The 14,910-nt window shown below is 52.2% G+C and overlaps 1 protein-coding gene and 1 pseudogene across 5 annotated transcripts in view; one reads left to right on the top strand and one right to left on the bottom strand.

The window, feature by feature from the left end:
* Nucleotides 1-504: 504 nt before the first annotated feature.
* On the bottom strand, nt 505-655 carry LOC114008432 (uncharacterized; annotated as a pseudogene).
* A 621-nt stretch (nt 656-1,276) lies between these two features.
* LOC102468471 (lymphocyte antigen 6C1) overlaps nt 1,277-14,910 on the top strand; it is a 16,727-nt gene continuing 3,093 nt past the window's right edge. The window contains exons 1-4 of one of the 5 annotated variants that reach the window (XM_006152084.1): nt 4,259-4,335; nt 4,481-4,594; nt 14,372-14,548; nt 14,704-14,769. In XM_006152084.1, coding sequence (XP_006152146.1) covers nt 14,715-14,769 — 55 coding nt within the window. In that variant the 5' untranslated portion in view covers nt 4,259-4,335; nt 4,481-4,594; nt 14,372-14,548; nt 14,704-14,714. Of the gene's footprint in view, nt 1,420-4,258; nt 4,336-4,480; nt 4,595-10,235; nt 10,328-14,371; nt 14,549-14,703; nt 14,770-14,910 lie in introns of those variants that run through there. The other 4 variants (XM_006152085.1, XR_335083.1, XM_006152083.1 and 1 more) reach the window with 4 other exon arrangements.

The raw sequence follows: 14,910 nt of genomic DNA, 5'->3' as shown, positions 1-14,910 counted from the left end.
GCCGTCCCCCCCCACGCCCCTTCGCATCCATGCCCACCGTCCTTCGCGCCCACGCCCCTGCTCCACATCCACGCCCAGGCTCCTTCCTGCGCCCGCCTGCGCCCCCGGTTTTCGGCGTGCCGTTGCGCCTTCCCTGCGCCTTCGTGCCCGCACCAGCGCTCCTTCCCTGCTCTGCCGGCGCCCATGCCTTCGTCCTGCTTCTTCAAAGGCCCCGGCCCTCTCTTTCCCAGCTCCTTTGTGCCCGCCCTCCTTCCCTGCTCCTATGCGAGCCTACGGCCACTCCACATCTACGCCCAGGCTCCTGCCCACGCCCACGCCCCAGCTTTTGGGCACACCTGCTCCTTCCCAGCTCCTTCACGTCCCGCCCACACCCCTGCTCCTTGGAGCACCCACGCACCCATGCACCCACGCAGCAACTTTCCTCTGAGGAAATGAGGTCTGGACAAAACCGTCCAGTTGGGCTATGGCCGCACCGAGGCTGGTGACTGTTCCTGTGGCCTTGGGTCCAGTGCTGGGTCAGCAGAACTTCACAGGCTGGGGCTGGACCCCAGAAGGGCCGGCTGGTCGCTGCGCGGAAATGGGAAAAGTTTTCAATTAGCAATAATCGCGCCTCGGATAAGCCTCATTGGCTACGACACTGCCACTGCGCAAAGCTGAGCGGAAATGGGGTTAGGACCCGTGACAGGGCTGCGGCCCATGAGGGGTCAGCGCTGGCTGTCTGGGCAGCCGCCATGGGATGCAGGAGAGGGCGGGAGACGGCTGGACAGGCCTCAGCAGGGCACAGGTGTGGTCAAAGTTGGGCAGAGGAGGTGAGGCCTGATGGACATGGGCCAGGGTAGAAGTTGGTCACAGAGGAAAAAAAAGATCCAAACTGACAGCAGAACCAGCGGGTGAGTGTGGGGGGCCTCGGTAAGTCTGACCTGACACCCAACCTAGCAGCCCCAAAACCACACTGGACACGTGTGCGTGCCTGCCCAAAATCCCAAGAGGGAGGATTGCTGCATGGCCACCCCCATGGTGGTGATTACTCACTTTGCCTCTCTCCGTCTCTCCACCGAGCACACTCACTCTATGGCAAAACCCTAAACAAATTAGATGAAAATGAAAATAAACCCAAGCCAGCTGGCAAGCCACAAAAGTTCTGCGTGCCTCAGGCGCGCCGAAGCCAGCAGGCGGACGAGCGGGAGCAGCGCCTCGCCAGGCACCCCCAGTGTCACGCCGCCCATTGTGAGAGGGGCACCTCTGTGAGGTGGGTGTGGCAGCCCGTGCAGGGACCTGCCTTGTGCCCAGGCTGAGCAGGGGGGCTGTCACCAGAGAGCCCAGTAACCCACATGCCATGTCGTCCAGAGCTCCACGGGGAGGGGAGGAGAGCCGTCAGCCTCCGGGAGGACTTCCCTTCCTGGGCCAGCAGTGGGCAAGGTGGGGTCCGTGCTGGCACCACCAGAGAGAGCACTGGGGTGGCCAGAGGCGTCAAGCCAAGTCCTGTCATGGTCACCAAGCTGTCAACCTGGGAAGTAAACCGAGGCAAAGCATATAGAGCAGAGGAGTCTGTTTAGGCCAACTCGAGCCTCCAGCCCAGACGCGGCCAGGCCGGGATGGAACCCGGCTCACGGTCCTGCCCTGATCGTGCGCGGCCACCACCTCACAGGCTTCAGGCTGGCTTTTAGGTTAAAAACCCACAGGTGTGGTGTCAGGGTGGGTGTCGGGGTTATCCCAGTTCTGAGAGCCGGATCCTTGGTTTCGAGGATAATTCATTTGAGATGGCATCAGTGTACGGTTGGACAGGCAGCCTCCGGAGAGGTGTCCTCGCAGAAGCAGCCTTGGGCATGTCACGGTGGTCTTTGTGCAGGGCTGTGGTTCTGGGAGGGTCTCTGAAGCCTCTTGTTACCGGGCATATTCATTTCAGGAACACTCCTCCACAGACCTTCCTGGCTTCTTTATTATTGTTATTGTTACTTTAATTTGCTATAGGGTACGTGTGCTCACCAGAGAGAAACAGAGAGAGAGAGAGAGAAACTGAGAAAGCAATCTGCCAGGCCTGGAATTCAAACCATGGTTGGCAATGTGGGAGTCCAGTGCCTTAACCCCCATGCCACCTGCTGGCCGTCCCCACGCTGACTTGGTTTTTGACACAAGTCGACGCTGTTACTCCGTTTTGATTCTGACAGCTCCCCACTCCCGCCTTCTCCAAGGTTGCCTTTTTCAGAATGTCGTGGAGTTAGAACGACTCTGCGGCCTTTAAAGACTGGCCCTCACTTGGTGGCGTGCACTGAAGACACACCCATTTCTTCTCGGGCCTTGATATTTTATCACTTGAATGTGCAAATGGCATCCCATGGCTGGGTGGTCCACGGCTTGTTTGCACACTCCCGGCTGGAGGACACCCTGGTGGAATCACAAAGCAAGCTGTGCTAGATAGCCATGTGCAAGCTCGTGTGGGGACTGAAGCAAAACCTCTGGGTCAGGTGGTCAGCCTGTGTTTTTCACTTTTTAGTTTTTTCGTTGTTGCCGTAGGCATGTGTGCTTGCCACAGGAAGACAGAGGAAGGGAGAGAGCACTCCCGGGGTGAACACACCTCAGTCCTTTCTCCTCTGTACCCTTCTCTTGGGACTTTGGGTAACACGCACGCGCGCGCACACACACACTCCTGTGTCTGTCAGGCCGCGGGTCCATGACTCAAACCCCGCAATGTGGGATCCAGGTGCCTTAACCTCTGGGCCACCTGCTGGCCTCTTTTGAGCTTTGTAAGAAACTTCGGAACTGCCTTCTCTCTCCCTCATGGAAGAAAGAAATAAATGTTCATGTTTTCTTTAAATATCGCGTGATGTTGCCTCATGACTTTTGCGGACCCTTAGTGATGGGGCAGCACTTCAAGTGCTTATTTGCTTTTTGCTGTAGTCTTTGGTGTCGGGAGTCGCCTCTGCTCAGAGGTTTGCCCCCCTTTGTTTTTAATTTTGCTAGAGGGCGTGTATGGGGGGGTCATTTCCCTCGGGGGAGGGGGAGGGTCAGACTGCAGCCCCGTATCTTCCACGTCTCCCTCTTGGATATTCTGTGCACACACATGCACCTGGCCTGTTTGTTTTATTTTGTTCATTTTTAGATTTTTGCCATAGGGCACATGCACTCGCCAGAGACAGAAGAAATCAAGAAAGCACCCTCCCCGCAGGGAAGGACCTCATGGCAATCCCTTCTCCACTCTCCTCTCTGCATTTTGAGGGCATACGCACACATACCCTACGTGGTTTTCAAATCAGCGGGTCAGGGACGCGCGTCATTTAGTTGGCCACGTGGGATCCATGCCACCTGCCGGCTCCATGCCTGGCATGTTTCAAGCTGCTATGTCTGAGACTCAAGAGGGTGCGTGGGGTCCAGCCCCTGAATCATCAGGCCACAGGCTGGCCCTGCCCCCACTTTGTTTTTATTTTTTGTTGTTTTTTGGGGTTTTTTTGGAGAGGTTTTTGCTATAGGGTGCGTGCGCTCACCAGACAGAGAGAGACAGACAGAAAGCGAGAAATCACCCCCCGGGGGGGATGACCATGCTGCAATCCCCTCTCCTCCATTCTCCTCTCGGGATCTTGGGCATGTACGCACACGCGCCCGGCATGAGTTTAAGTCGCCGGGTCCGGAACTTGAACCGCGGTTAACTTCATGGGAGTCCAGCAACATAGCCATTATGCTAACTGCTGGTCCCCCCCCCCCCATTGTTTTTGAGAGAGATTTTTGCTATAGGACACACGTCCTCACTCTAAAGAAAGAAAGTGAGAAATCACCCTTCAGGGGGGCTGGCCACATTGCAATTCCTCCTCCATCTCCTCTCAGGATTTTGGACGTGCACGCACACGCTCTACACGAGTTTCAAGCCTCTGGGTCCGGGACTCGAACTGCAGTCAGCCATGTGGGAGTCCAGTGACATAACTGTTACTCCATCTGCTGGTTCCAGGCACTACCCATTTTTAAATTGTTTGTTTTCTTATTGATTTTAAGAGTTCTTTAGGTTTGGGTAAAAGTCCTTGTGTTTTCAAAATATTTCCCGGTGGCTTGTTTCTCTATTCTCTTGTCAGTATCTCTCATAGAGCAGAACAGTGTCATTTTAAGGATGTACGACTCCTCGCCATTTTCTCTCATGGCTTGTGTTCTCATGTCTAGGAAAGCCCGCCCTCCTCCCCCCCCACACACACACACGAGTCCTGCAACCCCCCAGGGGTCTGCTTCTGTAACAAAAGCCGAGTCACAGACAGTGACACCGCTGTGCTCCTCAGTCACAGCCAGCCACCAGCCAGGCCAAGCAGGAGCTGCGGCCAGAGTGGCCGTCTCTTCGCCTCACGTCCACTTTCTGTAGGTCGCTTTCCTGTTTGTCTAAGACGGTTATTCGCACACGCGGCTACCCGAGTTCCGATCCAGTTCCGGGGGCTGCCTTTTTGAATTGTTCTTTGTCCAGTTCAAGTCTGTGCAGCTTAGTTTGCGCTTTTCCTTCCAACAGATTCGGCGTGGGAGCTGAGGGTCCGAAGTAGACCTCTAGCCGCTTCCAGCAACACCAGGCAGCCGAGCGAGTGCCCGCGGAGCCGGCCGAGCTCCTCGTAAGAAGAGGCTGTGGGTGAGTTTGCTCCGGATCCCGTGCTCTAGCCCTTCATATTCTAAGCCCCCTGAGTTCGAGCAGGGCTTAGACTGGTCTGGGTTCAAATTGGACCTAACTGGTTTTAATAATTAACTGGACTGGATTCAGTTAGAGGCCTTGGGTAGGAGTAGAGTTTTTTGTTATGTTTTGGGGTTTTGTTGTTGTTTTTTATTTATTTGTTTGATTTTGTGGGTATCTCTCAAACTAAGGAATTAGCTGGATCTAATTCATGTATAAAAATTATAGACTAGGGACTACCGGGCGGCGTGGTGGCTAGGTGCCGGGCACTCCCACACGACCGGCCATGGTTTGAGTCCTAGACCTGGTGGCTTGCTTTCTCACTTTCCCTCTCTCTCTTTCTGTGTCTCTCTCTGCTCAAATTAAAGTAAATGAATGAATGAATAAAATTAAATAATTCTTTAAAAAAATATGGACTAGAATATGTGCAGTTTTAGAAAAATGGGTTAATATTACCAGAGATGGTTTGGAACTAAGATAACTTTGATTTGAAATTTTGATTTGAACAAAACCTGCCAGGCATATTAGAAAAGCGGGCCAAAAGCCCCACTGAATCAGTGGTGTAAGCAGATGCATCTAAAAGACTAAGTGAAAAAAAAAAAAAAGAAAACTACCTCCTTAAAAGATTTTTTATTTAGAGGTTTTGTTTTTTTATTTGTTTTTGGTTTTGTTTTGTTTTTGCTATAGGGTGTGTGCACTCGCCAGAGAGACAGAGAGACAGAAAGCGAGAAATCACCCCCCAGGCGAGATGGCCAGGCCGCAATCCCTTCTCCTCCATTCTCCTCTCAGGATCTTGGGCACGCACGCACATGCGCCCGGCATGAGTTTAAGCCACAGTCGACTACATGGAAGTCACATAGCCATTACGCCAACTGCTACTCCCTAAAAGATTCTTTTTAAGAAGGAAATGAAAAGCCTGCACCGTGGAGAGGAGGGAAGAGGGTTGTACCTAGCTGAACTGACCCCAGCCGTCCCCCGTTAGCCATCGCTACCTACGCTCACTGAGCCACTGACCTCTTTGCTGAATTAGCCTTTCACCGTGGAGGTGATGAGATAGACGCTAGACAGACGTCTTCCAAAGTAAGGCTTTTCTGTTACCCAGGCCTTCCTCCTGTAACCACCTGTACTCCACAGTCTAAAACTGAGCTCAGCATCATTGAAAAAGACTTCTCTAACCCAAGAGAAAATCTTCAAAATCTACTGAGAAAATTAGAACCCTCACAGAAGCTCATAATCCAGGACCACTGACCTTTGCCAATGGCTCTACATGATGTTTGGGCCTGGCAAAGCTCAAGAACTCACTTTATTTTAGTTTAGTTTTAGGTTTTTTCCATAGGATGTGTGTGCTCACTGAAGAGAGAGACACAGAGAAAAGGGAAGTTAAAATCCACCCCGTGGGTGGGTGGGGTGGCCACCCGGTAGTCCTTTCTCCTCTATTTTCCTCTCAGGATTTGGGGCATGCATGCACATGCGTCTGGCATAATTTTCAAGTGGCCAAGTCTGGGACTGAACCTGTGGTCAGCCACGGGAGAGCCAGCACCTTCGCCCCCACTCCACCTGCTGGCCTCTTAAAAACGTATCTTGCGCATTTCAGCTGATAGACAGTCAACGTGTGTCTGCTTTTACTGGGAAACGCCAGCAGGGCGCTTGGACTGCAGTGGCACATGAGTTCCCTCCATCTGCCTTGTATCTGCCCCCAGCACCACATCAGGGTTTAAGAACCCTACGGTTCCCTCCAAATTCTCTTGTTTAGTATGTAGATGACTTGTTGGGCTCTTAGGTTGACTCAGTTTACCTTTTACAGCAACTTACATGTAAAGGTTACAAGGCTTCAATGCAAAAAAAAAAAAAAAAAAAAAAACATGCTCCTTTCAAGAGAAAAAGTCCAGTATTTGGGACATGACTACCCAAGGAATTCTTGCTCTCATCGGAGAGAATAAAAACTACATAACGTCTTCTTGGCCTGCAACTGAAAAACAATTAGGAGGTTTTCTTGGACTTGCAGGATTTTGCAAACGCTGGGTCCCGAAGTTTTCCTCAGTGGCCTCACGGTGTATGAGCTCCCTCGAGACAGTACAAGCACCTTTACCTTGGGAAGAAGCTTATGATGTAAAGATATATGTGATTAAATGTAATATAAAAATTACGATAATAATAAATCAAATTTAATTTAAGAAAAGAAGCTCATGAGCAGGCTTTCGACCAAGTGGAACGGGTCCTCCCACAGCCCCGGCTTTGCCCTTACCAGTTTCACTAACCCTTTTGCCTTGTTCCCTCGCCAACGTGGTCATCGCTCTTGGTTCTTACATGGAACCTGGAGACCACCGCGGGTGCATTGCACAGGGCAGCCTGCGGATGCAGGCAGCGAAGGCATCTCGGACCTGCTTAGCAGCAGCAGCAGCAGCAGCCGGGCTGGCAGACGCTCCGTCTGAGCTGGCTTTAGAAAGTGAACTTAATTTGCAAGGGCCGCACGCTGTGAAAAGTCCTTTAATTCCAACCAAACTCAACGTTTTTCAGCAAGTGGACTAACATCTTATGAAATTCTTCTCTTATTTCTCAAATCTCCACCTAGACACTGTCACCTGCTTAACCCACTGTCATCTCTGCAGGCCAGTGCGGGCCACAGCTGTGCAGTGTGGTGGCAAAGACGGTGCCCACGTGCTAACTCCCAAGGTCCTGCCGATTGCTATTAGCTCTGAGCCAATACTGCTGTCGATAGGTCCCATGCCAAAAGCTGAGAAGGAGAGACCAAGCAGGGTGTGCTGCTACCGCAAGAGTGAGCCAGGAGAGCAGGGGACTCTCCAGCGGAAGTCAGCTCGGCCCACACAGCGTGTCGCTCTCGCCTGAGCTCGCCATACAGCTGCAGATGCGTCCAAGTGCTCACACAGAGCAGTCTGCAACTCGGGCGTGTTCACGGAGGCAGTGAGGGTCTCTCGCTCCTAGTGGGACTTCCATCCGTCACGGACTCCAAGGAGAGTCCTGCTGTCACCGTCACAGACCGCCATCAAGGCAGAAACCTGTGCTTATCAGCCTGAACCTGAATAGCAAGCAGATCAGACTTCACGCCAAATCAGATGGTGCTTAAGATACCAGGGTGTGCGGTGAGTGAGCTCCGTGAGGTTATCCAAGCCGGCTCCCCGTGGTCCCTTTTTCAGGAACAGTGCAACGTCTCTGACTAGGGGAGCACTGGTGTCTGAGAAGGTGTGAACTCAGTGTGAAGTGTAGACTCAGAGAGGGTCTGGATGACCACCTGGTCCTTCATGAGTGTTTGAAGCCTCCATTGTGAAGAGCTCTGCACTCTGTAACTCATCACATCACAGAACAAACAAAAGGATTCACATTATTAAAAAAAATTAGCATAGTGACTATTCCAAAGCTGCTCACATGGTTTCTAACCAACGTTTGGCATGTGGAACTCAGAGCACTAGGAGAACAATGACCTCCTCAGGTGACGTACTCCCACATGCCAGTGGGCCATCTGAGGCTTCACAAATGACTTTGGCCCAGTGCCACCCTCGGCGGGGGCAGCGGTGCATCCACACGCAGGCTGCAGGTACGCTTGGGTAGGGGCTCTCCCGTGTAGGACAGCCAGTACTATCCCAGTAGCGACGAAGTTACTGGAAAAAAGTATTTCTTTTAGGAGTCATTCCTAGAGGAATCTCTAGCAATAGGGGAACTCGTTTTCCTAGGCACGTTCTATACTAATTAAATTAGGTGTTACGGACACAATGAGACTGTCATTGTCCCTCTCACTACTCAGTCTTTTGGAAAGGTTAAAGAACAGATAACATCTTAAAACTGAATAGCGGAAGTCAATGGGGTCAATCGGACCGCCCTGGCCGAAGGGACTGCTAACAGCCTGGACGGCAGTAAACTCACCTCTCACGGGAAACACAAACTCGCTCCTGGACGGCAGTAAGCTCACCTCTCACGGGAAACACAAACTCGCTCCTGGACGGCAGTAAGCTCACCTCTCACGAGAAACACAAACTCACTCCTGATGAGTAGTCATGGAAGGCCTCTCCCCAATGGCAGAACCTCACGCATCTCCACTCTTCTGAGCTCGCATGGCTCAGCACGCGAGGCTCTGACAAATTATGCCCAAGTTTAGCCTTCTATGACCCACTGACCACAGTCAAACCCTTCATAGTCTAGAACCCCGAGACTAGGTCTTCCAGAATGACGTTGAGGGAAGACTGGCCTTGAACTCTATCAGAAGGGGCCACGCCAAGTTCTCACCACCCACACTGAAGTGAGGCATCACAGCTTCAAAACTTGGGCTCACATTTCAAACTCGAAAGGGCCCCTTTGTGCTCATGTAGTTGTATACTTATTAGCGACCTCACCGTAGGGAGCGCTCCCTGGAAGATGACGCCCTGCACCATCTTGGCTGGACAGTTACATTGGACAGCTGTCTCAAGATGGCAATAAAGATTCTCTGCCAGGACCAGCAGTTAGCATAATGGCTATGTCACTGGACTCCCGTGTAGTCAACCACAGTTCAAGTCCTGGATCCGGCAACTTAAACTCACACCGGGCACGTGTGCGTGCGTGCCCAAGATCCCGAGAGGAGAATGGAGGAGAAGGGATTGTGGCATGGCCATCTACCCTGGGGGGGTGATGTCTCACTTTCTGTCTCTATGTCTCTCTCTGTCTTTCTGGCAAGCGCACGCGCCCTATAGCAAAAACCTCTCCAAGAAAAAAAAAAAGACTTCTCTGCCATCATGAAAGCTGTGCACCTTTTTTCTTTCTCCTCATTTCCTACTGTCTAATTTTTTGGTTTTCTTTACAAGAAAATCCATGAGTCCATGGCTGGTAGACAGTTTTGGCTCAAGCTTATTCCCTAGCAAAAGACAGAGCAGTTATTACATTTGTGAGCTAATGCCAAAACTTTTCAGGAAGCAATTTGATGCCAACTCCTCTGTGTGTCCCAGAGTCACTCTGAAGTGCCACGGGAAGAGTGGGAGCTGTCCCTCACATTCAGAGACCAGCACTCTGGCTTTCCTGCACTCATCAGGGCAACATGCTAACTTTTGCAGTTAATAACGTGACTGTTACCAAATAGAGAAACCCATCTGAGGGGCTGACAGGTGGCATAGTGGCTAAGAGCACTGGACTCTCATATGGCTGACCATGGTTCAAGCCCCAAAACTGGCGACTTGCTTTCTCACTTATCCTCTTCTCTCTTCTGTCTCTTTCTGGTCAAATTGAAAATGATAATGATAAATAAAGTTAAATAAAATTCTTTTTAAAAAAAGAAAAGAAAGCCCACCTGAGTGATGCCTACAAGAGGTATATTATGCTTCCAGACATCACATACTCAAGGCCTAGGAATTACCTATGTGAGTACAAATAATTGCTTGAACAATGCCACCTGGTTAAATCCAATAGAGTCGGGGCCAGCAAGTGGTGTAGTGGTTAAGGCGATGGACTCCTACATGGCCGACCACAGTTCAAGTCCCAGACCTGGCGGCTTGCTTTCTCACTTTCCCTCTATCTCTCTCTGTGTGTCTCTGGGAAAAAAATAATAACAATAACAATTAATTTTGTTAAATAGATCATTATTTATCTAAAACAATCCAATAGGGCCCTTCTTCACTAGATGTGGTTACGCACCCGTACAGTGTGCTATCAAGGGACCACCAGAAAGCAAGGTCCCCTCTGGGCCTCGGTTAAGACCTATGAAGACTTTGGGTGAGTGAATTTACCTGACCCCTGCTCAAATGCCGCTAGGTGACCTTTTCCAACCCCCCATGAGTCTGTGGCGACCCGGCTCACCACACCTGCTCCCTCGCCGGTCTGGACCTCGCTGTTCATCTTGGCTCACTCCTGCCTTCTAAGTAGCATCCCCTGCAAGTCCCCACATGGGCTCCTATAATCAGAGGCCAAACTGTCAATAACCAAAGTTGGTACCAGCTTTGAAATAACAAAGATAAGCTAGTTTCCACTGAAGAGACATTCCGGTGGGTTTTCTGGGCGCCCACTCTGGTAGCGGGGTATCCATAGTATGGAATTTAATAGCCCTCTAGATCTCCCAGGGTTTTAGGTGGGTGGAAGCCACTATCCAGAAGGTGGACAAATGTACGTATTCAACGGAAACACTTCATGAAGTGTAACCCAGCTTCAGGTTTCTTCACTCGAGCTTGGGGCTGATGTCTGATATTCAGCAAACCCAAGTGTTGTGCCTCTCTGTCTCGTGATTCTGTTACTACAGAAAGTTTAATTAGAATAAAGAAGGTTTGGGACCAGCATTTGGCGTAATGGCTATGTCACTAGACTCCCATGTAGTTGACTGCGGTTCGAGTCCTGGACCCGGTGGCTTAAACTTACTCAGGGCGTGTGTGCATGCATGCCCAAGATCCCAAGAGGAGAATGGAGGAGATGGGATTGTGGCGTGGCCATCCCACCTGGGGAGTGATTTTTTGCTTTCTGTCTCTCTGTCTCTCTCTGTCTCTCTCTCTCTCTGGTGAGCACACGCACCCTATAGCAAAAACCTCTCCAAAAAAAAGAGAAGAAGAAGGTTTCATGAGAAAGGTGGCTGATACTGCTGCTTCCTTAGACTCTGACCAAATCCGTTCATGGAATATCTCCTGAGCTGGCCCATGTCTCGTGGTTGAGCACTATACATAGAAGCCAGATCTCTCAGGGCTGACTGTGGTTCGAATCCCAGCCCTGACATCTTGAAAAACATGCCAGGCACATGTGTGTGCATGCCTAAAATCCTGATGGGCTTAGAAACATAAGAAAAAAGGATCGTAGTATGACCAAGCCCCATTGGGGGGCTCGCTGTCTCTCTCACATGCACCATCCGGTAATTTAAAAAAATAAAAGAGAGAGAGAGAGGGAAAGAAAGAAGAAGTGTCTTCAGAGAAGGAACCGATCGTGTGCTTACAGGGACAGCTCCGAGTTGGTGTGCAGGCGCCCTAAGCGGCGGAGGGCCAGCTTGGGCTTTCCGAGGCCCTCTCGTCTAGATTTCTTCCAGGAAGTCACCGAGTCCTTGTGAGGAGTGTCTCCGAGCTGACGGCAGAAACGGCACTGTCAGTCAGGCCATTCTAGAGCCAGCCGTGGTCCTTGATCGCCATCACACCTAGAACAAGGCCCGACCAGTTAGACGCAGATATTTCCAGCGGTCTATACCGCCAGCCAGCGGCCACCTACTCCGTGGGCCGCTTCGCAGCACTCTCGCGGTTCTGTCCTGTGGAGTCATTGCCGTGGTGCCCTGGGGCGCAGAGCCCTCTGGAGGTAGCTGCTCTGCACGCGGCCAGCTCTGGAAGACAGCAGGCTCTCGCTTTGACTAGGTCAGTAAGGACACAGAATTGTTCAACTGGTGTGAGGCCGCCACTTGCGAATTCCACACTGAGGCTAAGTAAGTCACTTGCGATGGTGACAGAGAGTGGTGTCAGTGCCCAAAGCTTTGGCTGTTCTCTCAAAACTGAGAGGCTGACAACAGGAGGGGATTATTAAACCAGACTGAAGTGGCCTGAGAATGCCCCATGCTCACACCCGTGTGTTCTCACATGCCAACTGCACCCCCAGGGGTCTGCTTCTATAACCCACAACGGAGTCATGGCCAGCCACCCAGCCGCGCTTCCATCGGTCACAGACGGCCACTGCCCAGCTGCGCGGCCAGCGAGCGTGCCAGCTGCTCCGCCGCCTCTCCTCCATTTCCTGGGCCTCCTTTCCTTCTCTCGTCCGTAAGGTCCTCGGAACAGCTGTGGGGGCTGCCCAGCCTGAATTACTCTTCGCTCAATTAAGTTTTGTTAAATTTAGTTTATCTAGAATCTTTATTTTAACATGACCTGCATGTCGAGAAAGTCTTGAGTGTAGTTCCAGATCCACTTGCACGTGTGCCCAGCGTGCTTCCGGCTGACTGGGCCCGAGGTTCGGCCCACGCCCACCGTAGGGAGCTGGCCAAGAAGAGCCAGCACATAACCACTGTGCCGTGAGGCACACCTCTGACCCAAGGCACCGCACTCCCTGGCAGTGGGCGCCAGGGCATGAACAGAGTCCCTGGCACTCCACACCGGGTTCAACGAATGGACATGAGAAAGGAAAAAGTCAGTTAACTTGAGGATGAGTCATAGCCATGATCCATTTTGAACAGCACAAAGAAAAGAGATCTTTGAAAAGAAATGAACAGAGCCTCAGGGACAAAGCCAGAGAGCCCAGCATGATATAGGTGTGTCCTAGGAGGAGAGAGGAAAGGGAAAATGCAGACACATGTTTGGAAAAACAATGGCTGACAATTCTCCAACTTTGGAAAACATGTAAACCTACAGCCTACGTACTCAGAAAGTTCAGTGAGCCCCTAACAGGACAAACCCAAAGAAATGCGTACTAAAATCCCACTGCTAATACACGTCGACTTTGCCGCAGCCAGGGGAAAAGGACAAACCCAAAGAAATGCGTACTAAAATCCCACTGCTAATACACGTCGACTTTGCCGCAGCCAGGGCTCTCCCTGTGGGACAGGAGAGGTCAAGGCGCAGGTGGAGAACTACGCACCGACAGCGGCTGGACAGAGACCAGAGAGAGCGAGCTGCCTCTTCCTCGCCCGCTGTATATATATGTACACACACACTGCGGCCCAGGCGAGAGGAGTTTCTACAAAGCCTTGGCCATTTCTCGTCAGAAGTATTGCGATTACGACAGCAATCAGGACTGCCACCGGCGCGGGCTAACGGGGACTGAGCGTCCGAGCGTCTGGCCGATGGAGAGCCATGCGCGCAGCTGGGGGCCAGGCTGGACGAGGTGCTGCGGACAGTGGCGGGTGGCCAGGTCTAGGCTGGGCAGACTGTGCTGGTGCTAACGCGATTGGGCCCTGGTGCTCTCGTTCGGTACAGTTAAGATCAGAAAATCTATGACGAGGACACAGAATAATTCTCGTACTCTTTGTAAGTCTAAAATTGTTTCAAAGTGGGAAATGCTAGCTCTGAATCCCTGCACAGAATATTGGCCGTTACGCTTCCTCACGCAAGCACATACAGATGGACGCTCTCCTCGATCGGCCACCTGTCACTGCGTCCTAAACATTTAGACAAGTGGCGTTTTCCTCACCCACTAAAAACAGAAAAAGAACTTTTTTAAGAGCATGTACATTTAAAATGTTTTTGAATTTTTGTTTGTTGGATATTTTTCTGTGAGATTGTACTTTTATCAGTGTCTGACCTAGTCATGTTAAAGACACGCAGGCATTCGGCACTGGAGGGAGAGCGAGGGCTCTGGACACCTTGAGCAGTCCACGCTCTGGAAGGCCCACCAAGGCCCAGGTGAACACCCTAGGGCCAGGGCCAGGGCCAGGCGTGGGCATTAACGGCTTTTGTTTTCACGGAACACCAACTTGACAGTACAAACTGTCCTGTTCTCAGGCCTCAGCCTCACCCTTTCAGGAGCTCAGGGACTTCTGGGTCTCTCCCCCAGCCATTGTGTCCCCAAGCCAGGGGCCGAATCTTGTCCCCACGTCCCCTGCCATGTGGAGCCCTGTGTCCCGCTCTGGAAGTCCTCTAGATGAAGAAAACACAGAGCCAGCAGACGGCGCAGTGGTTAAGGAAGCTGGATCCCACGTGGTTTGAGTCTCAGCCCCAGCGTGCTGGACACATGTGCACGCATGATCCAAATCCCAAGAGGATGGAGGATGGTGTGGCCATCTGCCCTGGGAGGTGATTTCTCACTTTTCTCTCACTGTCTCTCTCCTCTCTCTCTCTCTCTCTCTCTCTCTCTCTCTCTGTCTTTAAAAAGGTGAAGAAGAGGCTGCATTGGGACGGAGGCTGAGGCTGGCTGGGGGAACCGTAGGTGGCAGGCTCCAGGTCCTCACCTTGGCTGTGTGGCCCCGCTGCCTCCTGTCGGGGCTTCAGAGTCAGTCAAGAGCCAGGAGGCCTCTGGGCACCCCTGCCCTCCCTCAGGGTCTGCAGAAAGGTGTGTGTGCTGGGGACATGAGGCTCCCTGGGACACAGACCCCGCCTGGGACAAGGGACCTGAGAGCCTGGGGGAGGCAGCGAACGGCACAGGGTGTCCAGGCTGGGCAGGGGCAGGAAGGGGACTGTGGCTGAGGCTACTCCTCTGCCCCCCAGCCTGACCATCCATGATGCAAGGGGCCCTCCTGCTCCTGTGGTCAGCCGTGGCATGTGCGGAGCAAGGTGAGGGCGCCACGGCAGGGGTGAGGGAAGGCAGGTGGGCCTCGGGAGTGGGCCACGCTGTCATTAAGGATGGCAGGGACTGGCCAGCCCTGTGCTCTGTCCTGTGCCCTGATGGGGGGGGGGGGGGGTGCTGTGTCGGCC

This window comes from Tupaia chinensis, unplaced genomic scaffold (genome assembly GCF_000334495.1).
Source record: "Tupaia chinensis unplaced genomic scaffold, TupChi_1.0 Scaffold000335_1, whole genome shotgun sequence".
Lineage (NCBI taxonomy): Eukaryota > Metazoa > Chordata > Mammalia > Scandentia > Tupaiidae > Tupaia > Tupaia belangeri.
Note: the sequence above shows the minus strand (reverse complement) of the source record. Positions and strands in the feature narration are given on the sequence as shown.